This window comes from Fusarium phalaenopsidis, assembly GCF_050370095.1.
Source record: "Fusarium phalaenopsidis strain FUZ10S chromosome Unknown contig_32296, whole genome shotgun sequence".
Lineage (NCBI taxonomy): Eukaryota > Fungi > Ascomycota > Sordariomycetes > Hypocreales > Nectriaceae > Fusarium > Fusarium phalaenopsidis.
The window spans coordinates 1,100,950-1,117,644 of record NW_028145408.1 but is presented as its reverse complement, the minus strand read 5'-3'; the positions used below and the strand labels follow the sequence as shown (position 1 = coordinate 1,117,644).

At 55.1% G+C, this 16,695-nt stretch overlaps 6 protein-coding genes across 6 annotated transcripts; 4 read left to right on the top strand and 2 right to left on the bottom strand.

Moving 5' to 3' along the window:
- Window positions 1-69: 69 nt before the first annotated feature.
- On the top strand, window positions 70-1,473 carry LRP88_05935 (2OG-Fe(II) oxygenase; the record flags this gene model as incomplete). The annotated part of the gene is made up of 3 exons (XM_083242478.1): window positions 70-563; window positions 622-892; window positions 1,213-1,473. The coding sequence occupies 3 exons, from the start codon at window positions 70-72 to the stop codon at window positions 1,471-1,473; spliced, it is 1,026 nt and encodes a 341-aa protein (XP_083101414.1).
- A 988-nt stretch (window positions 1,474-2,461) lies between these two features.
- On the top strand, window positions 2,462-4,675 carry LRP88_05934 (ABC1 kinase family protein; the record flags this gene model as incomplete). The annotated part of the gene is made up of 1 exon (XM_083242477.1): window positions 2,462-4,675. The coding sequence occupies one exon, from the start codon at window positions 2,462-2,464 to the stop codon at window positions 4,673-4,675; it is 2,214 nt and encodes a 737-aa protein (XP_083101413.1).
- A 158-nt stretch (window positions 4,676-4,833) lies between these two features.
- LRP88_05933 (uncharacterized protein) lies at window positions 4,834-5,823 on the bottom strand (the record flags this gene model as incomplete). The annotated part of the gene is made up of 2 exons (XM_083242476.1): window positions 4,834-5,553; window positions 5,608-5,823. The coding sequence occupies 2 exons, from the start codon at window positions 5,821-5,823 to the stop codon at window positions 4,834-4,836; spliced, it is 936 nt and encodes a 311-aa protein (XP_083101412.1).
- A 266-nt stretch (window positions 5,824-6,089) lies between these two features.
- LRP88_05932 (HAD-like domain-containing protein) lies at window positions 6,090-7,218 on the top strand (the record flags this gene model as incomplete). Its single annotated transcript, XM_083242475.1, has 2 exons — window positions 6,090-6,373; window positions 6,429-7,218. The coding sequence occupies 2 exons, from the start codon at window positions 6,090-6,092 to the stop codon at window positions 7,216-7,218; spliced, it is 1,074 nt and encodes a 357-aa protein (XP_083101411.1).
- Window positions 7,219-7,584: 366 nt separating this feature from the next.
- On the bottom strand, window positions 7,585-9,190 carry LRP88_05931 (uncharacterized protein; the record flags this gene model as incomplete). The annotated part of the gene is made up of 4 exons (XM_083242474.1): window positions 7,585-8,566; window positions 8,623-8,692; window positions 8,904-9,090; window positions 9,161-9,190. 4 exons carry the CDS (start codon window positions 9,188-9,190, stop codon window positions 7,585-7,587), a joined length of 1,269 nt encoding a protein of 422 aa, XP_083101410.1.
- A 351-nt stretch (window positions 9,191-9,541) lies between these two features.
- On the top strand, window positions 9,542-10,542 carry LRP88_05930 (mitochondrial 37S ribosomal protein uS9m; the record flags this gene model as incomplete). Its single annotated transcript, XM_083242473.1, has 2 exons — window positions 9,542-10,379; window positions 10,451-10,542. The coding sequence occupies 2 exons, from the start codon at window positions 9,542-9,544 to the stop codon at window positions 10,540-10,542; spliced, it is 930 nt and encodes a 309-aa protein (XP_083101409.1).
- Between the last annotated feature and the right edge of the window lie 6,153 nt (window positions 10,543-16,695).

The window sequence follows — 16,695 nt, the reverse complement described above, 5'->3', positions numbered from 1 at the left end:
GCGACAGGCGCGTCAATCGCGACGATAACGCGTCAACTTGATCCTCTCCCATTTAATATAATACCAACCATGGTGAAGACGAAGATCGAGACGGTCGGTGAGCTCGTCGACGAGACGCTTAGCGATGACTATAGTGACGATAGGAACGACAGCTACGTTCTCACCGACGAGGAGCTGATTGGCGCCTCTCTGCTCGACATCCAGACCTCAGAGCAATTCGCATCCAGTTACAAGCTCGATCCTGGATACAATGTCTCCATACATGCCCCCGACGTCGGTATGATCGATATGCCTCTCAAAGAATCGCAGGCCCGCCAATTGATCGCAAAAGCGCATCCCCCGGCGCCGCATGACCAGGGAGGCGATATCACCACTGACGCTTCTGCTGGGAAGGTATGGGAGCTAAATCTAAACCAATTCGGCTTTGGGGCAGGGTGGCCAATACTCCTGCACCACGTATGCCGCGTCGTCAACCCGCCGAATCATTGGCAGCCCCCAGTCCAGGTCGAGGGCGAGAAGATGGTCATATACGAAAAGGGCGCCACGTACAAGGCACACACTGAGTATGCCCTCCATACATGATTCCCCCCAAGATACCACTGATGACTATGGCGGCTGTAGCATCGAGAAGAGGAAAGGCGTGTTCGGCACTGTCATGATCAGTCTGCCATCCGAACATGAGGGTGGAGCCATGGTGTTCGAGCATGGCGGCCAGAAACCCAGGCGCTACAGGTCTTGCTTGAACACCCAGTCCTTTGTTTTCTGGTACACGGGAGTGTCACACAGGCTTGCTCCCGTCACGTCGGGTTACCGCTGGGTGCTAGTCTTGAAACTCAGGGATGACCACGGCCCTCAAGGCCACAAACGGACAGGTCTCATCTTCCCAGACGAAGTTCAAAGAGTCAAACGGGCTCTGGACTGATGGCTTACGACGAGTCGAGAGTCGCGCAAACACCCGTACCTCCACTTGTTGTTAGAACGGGACTACCTCTCAGCCAACGGGCAATATTGCCTACGAGGCGAAGACTTGGGCCAAGCCCAGCTTCTGAGAGCGGCGTGCAGCGAGCTGCCCATCGAGGTCTTTGTGGGATCGTTGGAGGGGAAGGTTAGGCCACGCGGCGAGGATGTCTACAGAGTAAAAACTCAGGTCGACATTGATGATCACATGGTGGCGCGAGATCTCACATTTGACGAGAAGCACATTCTTGACAGCATGTCGAGAACCGTGAGACCTGGGTTAGTCGGAAGGAGACTGCCTACGACCTACTGAGGAAGATGGAAAAGAGTCATCTTGAACAACTACTCGGCCCTGATTACTCACTATTCCTCGACTTGCAGCGGGTGGTAGATCCGTCGGCGGCGCCACAGCCCGTGGCCAGGGCCAAGCGGAAGGTGTCGGATACTGACATTGTCGACTTGGGTGGTGAGAAGAAGAAGAACTTGAAGATAACGAGCTTTTTCACTAAGAAGTGAATGCGATGGCTTGGGTCGAGGTTGTACGTGTACGAATTCACGTGCGAGTAATCAATGATTTGCAGCTTTGGACTTGCATCACAAAAAGATACTTGTTCTCAAATCCATGTAAAGGGACACACTTATCGTCAGAAAGAGCTCGCGGATCATATCTGTATCAATACACCCATGCCCTGTCAATAGGTAAGACGAATAAGGGATACGAGGCAAGTACGACCACAACGGGCTTGTCTCAAGTTTAACGGGATTCTTTTGACTCCAGGTGAGGCTGCATCTCGCCTTGTTGGGGGCTGTGTATGCTCGACACGCCCCCCCCCAACAGGAATAATAGCCTTTCCACCTTGACGAAAGCACCAACACCCGCAAACAGAACCATCAAAGTAATATAAGTGAGTTTCATCCTTTCCCTACTGCCCCGGGCGGACGGTGGCAGACCTGGTAAAAAAAAAAAAAAGATGAAATTTGAGAAATAGAGTTCGATTCTACCATATATCTTCTAACATCTCTATTATTTTGCCAACTCAGATTGCTTTTTTACCAAGATTACAGGCGTTTATTTTATAGCTCTATTTCCTCTCAATCTACTCCTTACCTTTGGAGTTTTCACACATTTATGATAATGCAGGTGGTCATGGGCGTTGTGAGAGCGAGGATTTACAGACGCAACTGTGCTTCAACCACAGTAGAGATGCCACAACCAGAGGTTCAGTTGCATAATATAAACATGTTAACGGATTCAAATTAGTCTAGAAGCAATTTTTATAGTCTCTAAATGTGTCACTTCACTTCCGCTCATCATCCCGTCCACCCATCTCGCAACCCCCTTAGTTGCATGCCCCATCGATTAGATCATGGACTTTTTTCCCCAATAACCTCAACCCAGCAATCCCACCTCTAAAAGCTGGCAGCCAACGCCAGCACGCCAGACAAAACTCGAACACCCCGTCGATCGATGCGCGCCCGGTCACGAGAGGCCGCATAAGCCCTCATGAGGTTCGTCGACTTCGCCATCGACCTCGCAGCGGTGCTCAATGCCTCCCGGGGCGTCGCCGCAAAGCATGTCGCCCTCCGGGGTCGGCAGCTCGAGATTTATAGTCGGACGTCGAGCGTTGCTGCGGCGCTAAGGAATAGAGCTGCGCAGAGGGGAGCTTATGAGAGGACGGCTGCTACGGAGGAGAGCGATGAGGTCGTCTACGAGCAAGCTGCGCCGACTGCGCAAGCTACGGAACCGATAGTCGAAACGTCAAAGAATCGAGTGCAGACACAAGAGGTCAAGACGGAGGCTACAAGGACAGAAAAGACGCCTTTTTATGGTGCTATTCCCAGTTTCAGGCCGAATCCGCCACAACAAGCAGCTCCCAAGCCAACAGAGGAAGAACTCGATCTACCACCAGGAATCGACGTCAATATTTTTCACACTTCAAGAGGGTCCATGATATTGGATCAATTGAAGAAAAAAGGCAGACCGGGAGCTCCCCCACCGCGACCTGGAGCTGGAGGACCTGCGAAGGAGCATCCTCTACGGAATTGGCCCCTACCACCTCCAGTACAGCCTGAGCAGAGCTTCAAGCCAGCTCCTGAGAAGCCTCGAGAGCCTGAGGTCAAGATCGAGGAGACACCGGTCCAGCCGGTAACTAAGCCTGTGGAGGAATTGGCTACTCCTGTGGAGGAACCGACCACGCCTCAGCCAGAGGAGACTCCCAAGGTATCAATTCCTGCGGAAGTGGTTGCACCTCAGCCAGAGGCTCCCTCAAAACCTGAGCCCGAGAAGATTGACGAGAAGGTTAACGAAAAGGTTGACGAGAAGATTGATGAGGTTGTCCAAGCTGCAAAGGAGATTGTCGGCGAACCTGTACCACCCCAAACTCCCACATATTCTCTCAGAGAGTCCAAGGTCCCATCCTCCCGCATCAGCCGAATCTGGAACTATGGCGGTCTCGCAGCAGGCATGCTCGGAGGAGCCATGACTGAAGGCGTCAGCCGAGCCTTTGGCGGCGGAGGTGAAGGATCTATCCTGCTCAGTGGCAAGAACATGGAGCGTCTCGTCGCAAAGCTCTCGCGCATGCGTGGTGCCGCTTTGAAGCTCGGTCAGATGATGAGCTTTCAGGACACAAAGATGCTCCCGGCTCCTATCCAGGAGGTTCTGCAGCGTGTTCAGGACCGCGCTGATTACATGCCCGCTTGGCAGCGTGACCGCGTTCTTGCTGCTAACCTCGGTCCTGAGTGGCGAGACCTGTTTAGCGAGTTTGAGGAGAAGCCCATCGCTGCGGCGTCTATCGGCCAGGTGCACAAGGCTGTCCTCAAGAACGGCAACCGAGTCGCCGTTAAGATTCAGTTCCCCGGTGTTGCCGACTCTATCAATTCGGATCTGGACAACTTAAGCATCCTCCTCACGGCTACCAAGCTCCTGCCTAAGGGCTTGTACCTCAATAAGACCATCGACAATGCCCGGCTTGAGCTTGGTTGGGAGTGCGACTATGAGCGCGAGGCCAAGTGCGCCCAGCGTTACCAGGAGCTCCTCAGCTCTGAGCGGGACGTGTTCCTCGTACCTTCAGTCTACCCCGAGGCCTCGGGCAAGCAGGTTCTTACCATGGACTTTATGGACGGCATCGGCGTGACACGCATCACGTCGTTCACGCAGGAGCAGCGAGACTGGATCGGAACCCAGATTCTTCGCCTATGTCTCCGCGAGATCACCGAGTTCCGTTTCATGCAGACGGACCCCAACTGGACAAACTTTCTCTACAATGCTGACCTCGAGAAGCTCGAGCTGCTCGACTTTGGTGCCTCGCGAGAGTACCCAGAGGAGTTTGTGACTCAGTACGTCCAACTCCTCGCCGCGGCATCTCGCTCCGACAAGGCGGCCGTCAAGGACCTATCGGAGAAGCTGGGCTACCTGACGGGTCTCGAGAGCCGAACCATGGTGGAAGCACACACAAAGTCTGTTCTCACACTGGCAGAGCCATTCCTGGCCAGCGCGCCCGAGGTATACGACTTCAAGGACCAGACCATCACGGAGCGCGTCAAGGCCCTTATCCCCGTCATGCTTCACGAGCGACTGGCACCCCCTCCCGAGGAGACGTACAGTCTGCACCGCAAGCTCAGCGGTGCGTTTCTACTCTGCGCGAGACTGGGTAGCAAGGTGCGGTGCAGAGAGATGTTTGAGGAGGCCCTCGCCAAGGGGGGTTACCTCGAGGCTTGATAGAGCTGTTGTAATGTATCATGTAACATAGTCTTGTAACACTACTAGACCATTCTCTAACGATTTGGGGATATATAAAATAGATCCGATGGGTATGAGTAGATGTAACTTTTTTTCATGAGGGTATATACTGAATGAACAATCTCCAAAGACATCTTCTAACCACGCTCCCTCGCCCCCTGCAGCCAATCCAACTCCTTCTTCTCCTTGCCCGCAACCTTCTTCCTCTTCCTCTCGATAGCCCTGTCGACCTGCCCCTTGCTCATACCCTCGTACCTCTTCACCAGGAGCTGTTTCTTCTGCTCGCTCCTCTTGAGGTAGAAGGGCGTCTTTCCCTGCGCCACGAGCTCCTTCTCCTTCTTCCTGTGCTCCTTTAGCAGGTTTTCCTCCTCCTCCTTGCGCTTGCGGGCCTTTTTCCGTGACTCCATCGCTTGGAGCTGTCGCTTCAGGTCTTCTTTTGCGTTGGTGTCTTTGGTCTTCTTGATCTGTGCGCGGAGATCGGACATTTCCTTTTCGCGGTACTCGTCCAAGAATGCATACGCCCTGCTGGCCTTTTCCTCATCCACCTTTCCTACAAGGGGATCGAACCGCGGATCGCGATACTGTCGCCTCGTATCGGGAATGATCTCGCGACGGCGCGAGACAGGCTTCTTGGAGGATTGTTCCTGGGGCGCGTGCTTAGAGGATCGCTTGGGCTTGGGGTCGTCCTTTGATCTAGTCGGTTTTCGAGGCGCGGGGGTTGTTTCTGTGCGTGAGGATTCGGTCGTTTGCTTGGAGGATTTCGAGCGGCGGGATGAGGATGGGAGGGAGGCTTGGGCTTTTGCAAGGGCGCCGAAGGAGATTGAGGAGAGGTCGACTTTGGGGGTTTGTTCTTCGGGCTAAGGATGTGGTTAGCAATGATATACAGAGAAACATGGATAGGAGTTACATACTTCGGATTCATCTTCTGATCCTTCTTCCGAGTCTGAGCCTTGCTCATCTTCATCATCCTCGTCGTCGTGTTGACCTCGAATACCCTCCTCCTCAACCTCATCATCATCCTCACTCGAAGAACCCTGGCTCTCCGGATCCTCCTCCCACTGATCCTCCCTTCTCGGACGCACCCTCCTCTCCAATCCCAGCGCTGTCGACTTGCGCTTGAAAGCCATGTTGTCGTCGTATATGAATAGTACTTATGTATAGGTAAAATGATGGTGGTTGGCTGTAACTTTTTTTTATTTTTCGACCGATAAGCCCCACGAAACGCTTATCTTAGCACCCAACCTCCCCCGATATGTAAATATCCTCAACCGAACTTGATCTCCAAGGGGTTTTTTGGATCTGATCTGCCCCGCGCTAGAGGGGAAAAAAGCGGTTGCGCGCCAATTGAGATCGCATCTTGTGAATACCATCTTCGCTTCTCCTCCTCCTCCTAATGTCACACAAGCTTTCAACAGCAGCATCTTTGAGTATCCGTCGCTCGCTCGGCGCCTACACCTCGCGCATCGTCAGACACTCGCAGTCTTACTCTTCCGCTTCCGCCTCGTCGTCGCATTATGTCCCTGGCCTGCTCCCGTCCAAGACAATGACGGGATATACTACTTCTACGGCGCCTGCGCCGGTCGCGATACCTGGCCTCACACTCGCTGCGCAATCAGCAGACGCAGCGCCAAAGAAGAAGCCCTACGTTACTCCGAGAATACGAAACCGTCGGTCCAAGTATGCCATCCTCAACACCATCATGAACCTACCTAGCTAACTCTCTCCTCTTCAGAACTCCCTCCGGCCCCAGAGATGACGCCAATTCCGCAGACGCCAGACAACGCGCCTCCTCGCCTCCAAAAGCCCCCAGCAATGAATCCGGTGGTGTCCCAAACCCAACACCTCAATACATGGCTCAAGCCCATCTCGAACCCCATCGCCTCCCCCAACCGCGCCGAATCCTCATCGTCATGGACCTCAACGGCACCCTCCTCCACCGTCCCAACAAGCGCCGCCCCTTCCACTTCGTCGAGCGCCCTCACGCGAAAACATTCCTCTCCTACTGCCTCGACACCTTCCACGTGGCCATCTGGTCCTCGGCCCGCCCCGACAACGTGAGCAAGATGGTTGATCAGCTGCTCACCCCGGAGCAGCGCGAGCGATGCCTCCTCGTCTGGGGCCGCGACACCTTTGGTCTCTGCAAGGCCGACTACGACGCCAAAGTCCAGGTCTACAAGCGCCTCACCAGCGTGTGGTCCGACCCCCGCATCATGGGCGCTCACCCTGCGGTTCAGACTGGTGGCAAGTGGGATCAGACAAACACCATTCTCGTCGACGACTCGCTCGAAAAGGCCCGGAGCGAGCCCTTCAATCTTCTCCAGATTCCCGAATTCTCTGGTCTGTCCACAGAGATGCCCAATGTCCTACCTCAGGTCCACGACTACCTGAACAACCTCGCCCACGAGGCCGACATTAGTCGATTCGTCCGTCAATCGCCCTTTAAACTCGACCCAGCGTATACTCTAGAACAAGCTCCGGCCAAGTCCAAAGCCAAAGAAAAGGCCTCAGCCAAAGCTAACTGAGTAGATTATAGCCAGGACTAGACTTGCATTGTTTGGCTTTGCTTCTTTTAAGATACCCCGAGGCTTCGCTCCTCTTTCCAAATAGACAGACACAAACACTTTACCCAGAATAGTCAGATCACGTCACGTCACGTCAGGCAGGCAGGCACTTGGTAGTTGCAGCAACGCTCTGGTATATTGTCCGTCGTCTTCCTCAAGACACCATTTTGTTTGTTTGTCCGCGCATTACGTACAACAAGCTGCTGGCCCTGAGGCCTCCATGAGGCATACAATCATCATAAATCATTTCCCCATCCCAACCCATTTGGTTATCCGTAAGCCATTATCATCATCCCTTTCCCTTTTTTTCCTTTTGATTTGGTTTTTTTACTTGAAGACCTTGCCGTCGGCAAGGGCGTACTCCTTGTCACCGACCTTGATGCCCTTCTCCCAGCCCCAAGCATCCTCGACGAACTGTCGGTCCTCGGGCTTGGTGGGGTCGAGCTTGGTGAACTCGTAGCTCTCGTAGTCGGGAGCGACATCGAAGGCGGGGAGGTACTCCTGGCCACGGACGACAAAGGCACCCTGGATGACGGAGTCGTTGTTCTCGCCGTAGACGGCAGCGCATCCGAAGATGTACTTGCGGGAACCCTCAAGGCGGTTGTTGAAGCCACCAATCAGGTTGTTGGACATGAAGGTGAGGGTGAGCTCATCGTTGTACTTGTAGTCAACCTTCCAGATAGACCACTCCTCGAAGTTGAAGTTCTCCCAGAAGTACTTCATGGCCTCGTCGTGGTTCTTGATGTTGGAGTACTGGCGCTTCCACTCATCGAGGGGGAAAGAGGGCTTGCCGAGAAGCTCAAGAGGGTGCTTGGGCTTGGGGGGAGCGGGAGCGTCCTCAGAGGCGGGGGCGGCAGCGGGAGCGGGAGCCTCCTTCTCCTTCTTGGGAGCGGCCTCCTTCTTGGGCTGCTCAGGCTTCTTGGGAGGAGTGTTGGTCAGGGCGGGGGTCTCGAGGAACTCGACCTGCTCAGCAACCTCGGAGAAGATGGGCTGGCTGCGGACAGTCTCGAACCAGCGGGTCAGAGCGGGGTGCTCCTCGCGGTAAGTCTTGTCAAAGAAGAATTGGAAGCCGCGGAGGGTGATGCCGGCGGCGAAGAGATCAGCGAGGGTGATGCGCTCGCCAACAAGGTAGGTGTTGCGGATGAGGTGATCCTCAACGACGTCAAAGGCCTTGAGAGCGGCCTTGGAGGCCTCATCGACGTTCTTCTTGTTGTAAGGAACGACACCCTTGAGGGGCTCGATCCAGGCACCGAGACGGGGAAGGACCTCGGAGTTGAAGAAGGACAGCCACTTCAGGATGGAGGCATAGCTAAAGATAGTCAGCGACGTGAACGACAAGCTCAGATGTGCGTGTCATCAACTTACTCCTGCTTGGTCTTACCGAGAAGAGTGGTCTTCTCGTTCTGGGAGGTGACTATTGGCGGGGTTAGCAAAGCTCCCGACACACAATTGGCAGCAACAGGCAGCAAAAAATGGGGTTGCAAGTCAGAAGTTAGACGGTATCCACACAATGTCTTCTGAGGAAGAAATCTCAGATAGGGATAACTGTATAATAAGGCTAGGTCATCATTCGCAAGGGGGAGGAGGGGTAGCTGAGAAAAATGAAATGAAAAGTGGTGTCATGCTCCATCACAAGCTTCACGTACTGTAGATGGCGATGGCGATGCACTCGGAGAGAGCAAAGCCATCCTCGCCAACGAAGGCGGGGATCTTGCCCAGGCCGTTGGCCTTGAGGTGCTCAACGGTAGGGTTGCCCTTCTCGGCCTCAACAATGTTGAGCTCGATGTCGTTGGCCTTCGCCACAGCGCGGATGGCGGTAGAGCGAGCGTTGTTCTGGAGAACCCAAAACCTGTCAGTAACGACATCGCGAAGCTATTGTCTTTCAAGAGCCGAGAAGATGTACCTCGCGGGTGAAGAGAGTTCCGAAAGCCATCTTGGATGCTTGCTGAGCTTGCAGCTGAGAACAAGTTGACGAGGAGGATGAGGAAGAAGAAGAGAAAGTAAAGTTGAGGAGGGGGAAATTTTTTGAAGGTGGGATAAGTGTGTCAAATTGCATGCCCCGCGCTAGTGTTACTGCCCGAGCAACGAGGAGGTATTGTGGCTGGTGCTGCGGGCGGTGAGGGGGAGGTGGCTGGTATTGGGAACATGTGGCAGAGCTCTCCACGTGATTGGGCGGATGAGGCCGTTGCACATCCGATTCTCGTGAAGATTTTCTGGCCCAGCAGTGAGTGAACCTCGAGGTCCGATCCGCCATTTCGACGGGGCCCCCTCCGATCCCGCCATCATGTCAACATTCACGAAAGGCCTACGGCAACTACGATGCCAGAGCCAGCTCCTGCGCGCACAATGGCCCCGAGCCACATGGCAACCGCCCAGCTTCCATCTCGGCCTACGAACTCTCAACACCGAATCTACGGATGCTCCCAAACATGACCAGACCTCATTGGCCGAGTCGAGGCTCCCGCTGCCCTTCCAGGGCGTCAGACATGCACGAACGATCCCGTCCACGGCCTCGTACTTCTCTCGTGAGCCCCAATTCAACGAGATGTACATCCGAATTGCTCGCCTCTTCACCAAATATCACCACCTTCCGACACTACCCTCGAGCGAGGCTCCCCTGACGGCTTGGGTCAAGCTACCGGAGATGCGATCGAAGCTCGGTGAACGAGTCAAGGCCTCCCACTACGCCAAGGTTATTCGGGTTGCCAAGCGGCTCAACCTCATTGAGCCCACGCTCCTCCCAGAGGAGGTCAAGGTTGCCTTGGAAGATTTCAAGCGAGATATCAACCCATTCTTGAACGTGCCGCACCCCGTATCCGTCGACAAGTTCGGCCGTGCCGTCGGAGTCGGAAAGCGAAAGGAATCTACTGCCCGCGCTTGGGTTGTTGAGGGCACGGGAGAGGTTCTGATCAATGGCAAGACGCTGAGCCAGGCCTTCGGCCGTGTCCACGACCGTGAGAGCGCCGTCTGGGCCTTGCAGGCAACTGAGCGGTTAGACAAGTACAACGTGTGGGCGCTGGTCGAAGGCGGCGGAACCACCGGGCAGGCCGAGGCTCTCACGCTGGCCGTCGCCAAAGCTTTGATCGTGCATGAGCCAGCGCTCAAGACGGCTCTTCGAAAGGGTATGTGCAGTGACATTTTCCTTTTCCATGACGAAACTTTTCGAGTGAGAACTAATCTCACCATCTTCCAGCCGGTTGTATCACGAGAGACCCGAGAACTGTGGAGAGGAAGAAGCACGGCCATGTCAAGGCCCGCAAGATGCCGGCCTGGGTCAAGCGATAAGCAGATTCTGCCACAACTTGATGATGAGGGACTTTGGAATGAGTCTGCGTCTGCGGCTGTGGGGGTGGTTATGAGAAGGATAGCGAACGGGCCAGCCACGCCCTTACTCGCTCATCCAACCTGTACAAAACAATCATCGTGTAGTTTTAGGATCCCGAATCTAGGCTTCAGCCCCGAGGCGAGGTTGAACGTTGCAATCGTCACTGTGGCCAACAGGTCGTATTCGTTGCGAGAATCAAACGTGACATCTACATATCGGGGTATCATGGGGTCGTCTATCTTGCAGCCTAGTCCTTGGTGATGGATGTCGAATCTCTGCCGTCCAACGCCACACCTGTCAATCTACAACAATGAATGGCGTTCGATCAAGGACTTTAATTCCGGCCCTTGACTATCCCATCCCATCCCATCCCATCCCATCCCATCCGTCATGGTAGGTTGAGATCTCAGGAACACCTCATCCGATGCATGGGAATCCTGGGCACGAAATGCCAAATCGACCTTCGCTTCGCTCGCACCTCTCACCGATAGTGATGGCGTGCATGGCTGCAGGGGAGAGCGGCCTCAAGATGTGATCCAGGACAATATCACAGGTCCATAACTGTGATGAACCGGCCGAACCGGGTCAAGTCACGGACCAAGCCATGAGCACCCTGCAAAGCGTTCCTGTACGGTAATTAGCAAGCCACACGTGGAGTTGGTGGCCCAAGCTGCTGCCGAATAATGCTGTCCATCAGACCATACTGAGCCTCTGTCGCCGCGTTGGTGAGTTGATGGCCTGGACCAACTGTAGTGTGCCCCTGCAGCAGAACGTGGCACTGAACCGAGCGCGCCATTCAATCCAAGACAGGGACGGCCATAGGCAGTAGGCCATGGATCTGGTCAGAACTCGGACTTAGCCCGGTGTTGGTGGAGCAGGCAGTTGGATCCTTGGGAATGGCGATGGCACTGGCTGCTCGATCGCCCGCTCAAGAGGAGTTCAACACTGGCAAGGAAAGGAAAATATCGCAGACCGGGCGGTGAAGCGTTTCGCGTCTGATGCGAGCGCGTCTCCCAGCTCATTCCGTGGTAATTGCAACCTCTCCACACAACATGTGGCACCAGGGCGGCATATGCTCAAGGATGAGCGGGATATTAAGGCACACATTTTCCGCATGGAGAAGGGCCACTGATTCGTTCGAGCCGTTTCAATTTCATAGACGGCCGGCAGACCGTGCTAGAATTAGCCCTCCGGAGGCGGGCAAGACGGTCGGTAGTGGTCATGGTAGCGGCAACGGCACCAGCTGCAGAGTGGATTTGCTGTAGAATCGAGAAGGTTTCTAGAAGAGTTTGGGTGGGGTGGTCGGAGATGTTTCAGCCTCTCAAGGCAGAGCGTTCCGGTTGGTCTCGACTTCCAGGTTTCAGCGGCGCAACGGTGTGCTGGCGGGTCGATGAGTTGGGAATCCTCCGAAGGAAATGATGGATAAGCGAGAGGCTAACGAGGAAGATGACGGCATCGGACAGCAAAGTCGAAGGCTGGCATCACGCGGCGCGCTCGAGGACTGAGGATTGAGGCCGTCGCCCAGGCCAGGCCAACGCGGGTCCAACTTAGCCCTGATGGAAAGGTCTGATGAGAGGTACGTCCTCGCGACGGAGGTGGAGCGTCGAGCGTGGGCGGACTGTGGTTTGAGGTCGGCGTCTGGGGCGGACGCAGCCACGAGTGGACAGCAAGCCCTGTTGCGGGCAGAAAACCGTTGCGGCACTCTGTACTTCGGTACCTTTGTTCTGGTCTGGTCTGGTCAGGTCAGTGCCATACGGACCGGCATCCGCACGAAGTCGGCTAGGCGGGAGGGGAGGGGAGCAGAGTCCAACGCCTCCTGGGTGAGGCTGAGATCGTCGTCGCTCGATCTCTCGCTCGCTCGCTTGCTCGCCCAGTACGGGACGGCCCAGTTTCGCAGGGCAGAAGACGACGGGCCAGTCTAATGCCGCGCCTTGCAGGCTTGCAGAACGGGGCTCCGAGAGATGCATCTTTGCCGCGCCGCCGCGTCGATGGCTGACTTTGACGTCCACCCGCGAGCATCTGCCGGGTAGCAGCATCTGCACATCATCCGCATCGGCGCGCGAGCTCATAGCTCTTGGGGAACTTGCCGTAGAACCGTTGCCTTGCTGATTCCATTGCAGGGCCGAAATGCAAGGCGAACAGGAGTGTAACCCATGACATGATGACCTCCAGTTGGCCAATGGCTCTGGCTGTGGGCAGCACCATGATTGGGCTCCCAGGCTGAGAGCAACGGGCAGCTCTCTTGGATGGGACACTAGCAGCGCTATTCTCGCCCCCTCAGCTCCAAGCCAAGGTTGGGGAGGGGATAGCCTCTCATGCAGAGCTGATGCGCGTTCCCCTTTGCAGTGCTAGACGCGCGAAACATGGTCCGATATGCGCGTCAGCTAGTGCGCTTCAGCAGCAATCCCTGCCGGTCAGGTACCGGTACGGGACCTAGAGTGTTGTGTGGAGTCGTGGATGGGAGGGAGATCTTGGTGGCCACCCTGGGTGACATTTTGGTCAGTACAGCCGTTGGAGATGTTTGATGTAGGGTAGCGATCGTCGCGTCAAATGCGGGCGTTGATCCTGAGGCGTTCCAGCCAGAAGTGAGGCAGGTCTAGGCGCGTATCATCCTGGAGTGTGTGTATGGTTCCAGGAAAACAATGCGCCGTGAGCCATTTGATGATACAGCGGTGTTGTTTTGTGTGTTGTTTTGTAGCTCGCATTTTGGATATCAGGAACAATTTGGGGTTATGCGGAGTACGCTCGGTTTATTGGTCCCGTCGTGTAAGCCACGCTGGTTTCCCCTGTGAGATGTTGGCCGGCTGAACTGTGGCGCCTGCAGCAGAAACTGGCAGGCTAGGGAGTACCTGAAGACCCTGGAAGACATCTGAGAGCATTGGCAACAGGAGCCGAAGAACGACATCGACAACGACGTGTGACTGTGAAGTGCAACTCTTAGCATTAGCATGGCTCTATAGCTTCTTCTTTCATGTTGCCTGCCTATTCGAGCCTCCTGCATTGATATTATAGTAAAGGATCATTCACTCACAAGCACCAGTGATGAAAATCGCCACCAGCCTCACCTTAATTCTTAGCTTATCGTCGTGTAAGTTGTTGCCTCACAATGATGAGAATCAATGGGCTTGGCCACTCCTTCCTTTGTCCTGATATTTCTGTCACCCTGGGAGGGATGGTGCCTTCCCCCACTGAAGTCAGCCCCGCGATCAAGCTTTCATTGGCAGGTGCCCTGGCTACCAAAAAAATTCCCGCCTGATGGCAACCGAGAAAGTGCCTTTGCCCCTAGCATCGGGTTCGACATCGTCTTTGTTTTTTCTTCACCTTTCACACGATGAGCTGGGATCCAGGGGTCATCTCATCCTCCACGACACGACCCATCAAGGACCCGTCCTATGCCCGTCTTGCCCGCATGCTTCTATCCTCTACGACCTGGGCGTTCTCCAAGCCATTATTGGCTTCCCGTCGGAAGAGAACGCAACGCTAGCACGCGCCAGCACCAGGTACGAACGTCGCTGTGTTTTCGTACCTGTACTCCGTGCTCCGTCCAGCCCTGGATCATCACCTTCTTGGACTCGGGGGCTCGTGCTGTTGTGGTTTGCACGTCCCGCCATCGCACTCTCCGAAGAAGACACACGGGCCGGTTTACATCCAATGCATCCAAGCTCAGGGAGACAACACGTACACCGTCCGCACGAACGTCCGCAATTCCAAGCAAGGCAAGGATGCTAGTCGTTATCGCCCTCCTCCAACGATTGGTCAGCGTTTATTCGGGCTCTTCTCTCAGGATCCTCTCCGAGTGGATAAACACTATGCCTCAATCTGGCTCAGTTCTACTGCTTACTTTCTTTTCCTTGGCCGTAGTCCAATGTTCCAGCATTGCTTTTCCCAATGCTGTCAAATTCTTCCTCGTTCTGGACCCTGGGCCGCACCAAACCAGGCAGGAAAAGCCAGAGCCAAGAGGAGTTTTTGTTTATTCGGACGGGAGGGCGGGAAGAGGAGGAGACATCTGCACCAATTGATGTTGCTGTCTTAGATCCAGCACTGTTGTCTTGCTTTTTACCCTCAAAGTTGATCCTGCGATCAGTTCTAACCCCTTCCAAGACAACGATCGATACCCCAACATCGATTGGCTGCGGAACCGACATCCCCAAGTCTTGGGGATCAGGGCTTGACTCTTGACAACCGACCTGGCCCAAAACCGCTTAACCGCGTTTGACTACGGCACTCGTTCATCCTTCGGCCGATGGTGTCTGGACTTTTCTTCTTCTCAGCCGACCATGGACGGCGCATTGGATCGTCGGCATGCTGTGTGTGTTAACGACACACGCTCCCTACCTACCCGTACACCCTTGCGCCCTGCCGCCCTACTTGGCTCCCGCAATTGTTTCGGCCTTTCGTTCAACAGCGGGATGCTACGATGCTACGACTTCTCTGCGCATACATACGATGCGGAACCAGCTTCCAGAAGACAAGACCCCCAGGGCCCAAGGTGCGTGCGTCCTGACCTGACTTAACCCATCCTGTGGCGTGTGCTTGGGCAGAAACGTGCCAGTAATAATCCAGGATGGCGGGCCTTGTCTCAAGTTGGCAATAACCCACTCGACTCTCTGTGGTTAGACTTTGCAATCCTCCACTCCAGGGCAGGCCTAAGCACCCCCATTCAAGCCCCGTTCATTCCTCTCTCACACGCTACTATGCACCCGAATAGTAATACACCACCGCCTTGCACCACAATCGACTCCCCTCCCAAGGGCCCCAGGCCTCCGCGGACAAGCCCCAGACGACGCAAGCTGCAGGCGGTTACAGCAACCAAATACTGGTCACCATCGGCGCATGCAGTAGACGCGGAAACGCAGAAGCAACAGCAGCAACAACAACAACAACAACAACAACAGTATCAGACCCGCGTCGAGTCTTGGTTGTGTGTCGTCTGCGTTGCTTCTCGGTTGCCGCAATTTTCAGCTGCCACTCACCGGCAAGACAGGAATGGAACTCGCTGGCCAAGAAGTTTTGACCAGAGCTTGGAGCTCAAAAGACTCCGAGCCCTTGAGAGCCAGACAGATGTTGGAGCCGCTGTTCAGCGCCAGCGCCCGCCTCAGCAGCCTGGATACGCACACACTCCCGGATTGTCCGTTGGAGGCGCAGAGCGTGGTCGGTAGTCACTGAAGCCGAGGAGAGGCCCCAGTTTCTATTGTGTCCACCCCGGGTTTAGGCGCACACCCAGACAAGCCACGTCGACGAGCTGCCCATGCCCTCCTTCAATCTTTCTTCGCGCCTCTTACCAATGTGCCGGGCCAGGGGGGCGGGTTGTGAGGATTCAACGCCGATCCTCTCTCAATCTCCAAAGCCGTTGTCTTGAGCCCTCTACTCCGTATTCGCTGGCTCAATACTTGACTGTTGTTCTCGGGGCAGCCGTTGCCGGTCTTTATCGGTGCCTCATCGGGATCCTGTCCTGTGAGCCAGCCAAGTCCTGTCTGCCGCGTTGCCTCACCTATGCCGCTTCGATCCTCCGTCCCTCCATGACAGAGGATGCAGAGGAGTCGATGCCATGCTACCCACACTGTCAACATGGCTTGGGTTACACATGTCTACGATCTATCATGCCTCTTGGAGACATTCCCCATCATCGTCCACTGCACCAGTCTTGACGCCATCTACACTGCGTCTCTGGGTGACAGACTAAAACCAACCGCCTCACCTTACCCTGTCTTTGACAGACACACGCCCACACCCCTCCTTCTCTTCTCGCGACCCCCTTCGAATCACACTCCATCAGTCATTCTTTTGCCCCTGTCGCCGCCGCCAAACAGTGGACCCGAGCATGTTGCAGTGCAGCAGAGACTGCGATGCCTCTGTGAGCAAATACGCTATATAGATGCCATGGCTATCCTCTTCCATTTCAGAATTTCGTCATCTCTGCGATCTGTTTCTATTCCCGTGGCCCCACAGCCGGCCCTCCGACCATCCAGCAACCCTCATCTTTACTAGCTGCCCTCACTTAAATCTTCGCCGGCGGGACTAGAAGACCGTCGTTACCCCGACTCGGCGGCCTCGGACGCCTGTACTGGCTTAGTGAAGGCTTTTCTGAACGCTCTGGTCCCCCGTCGAGACCC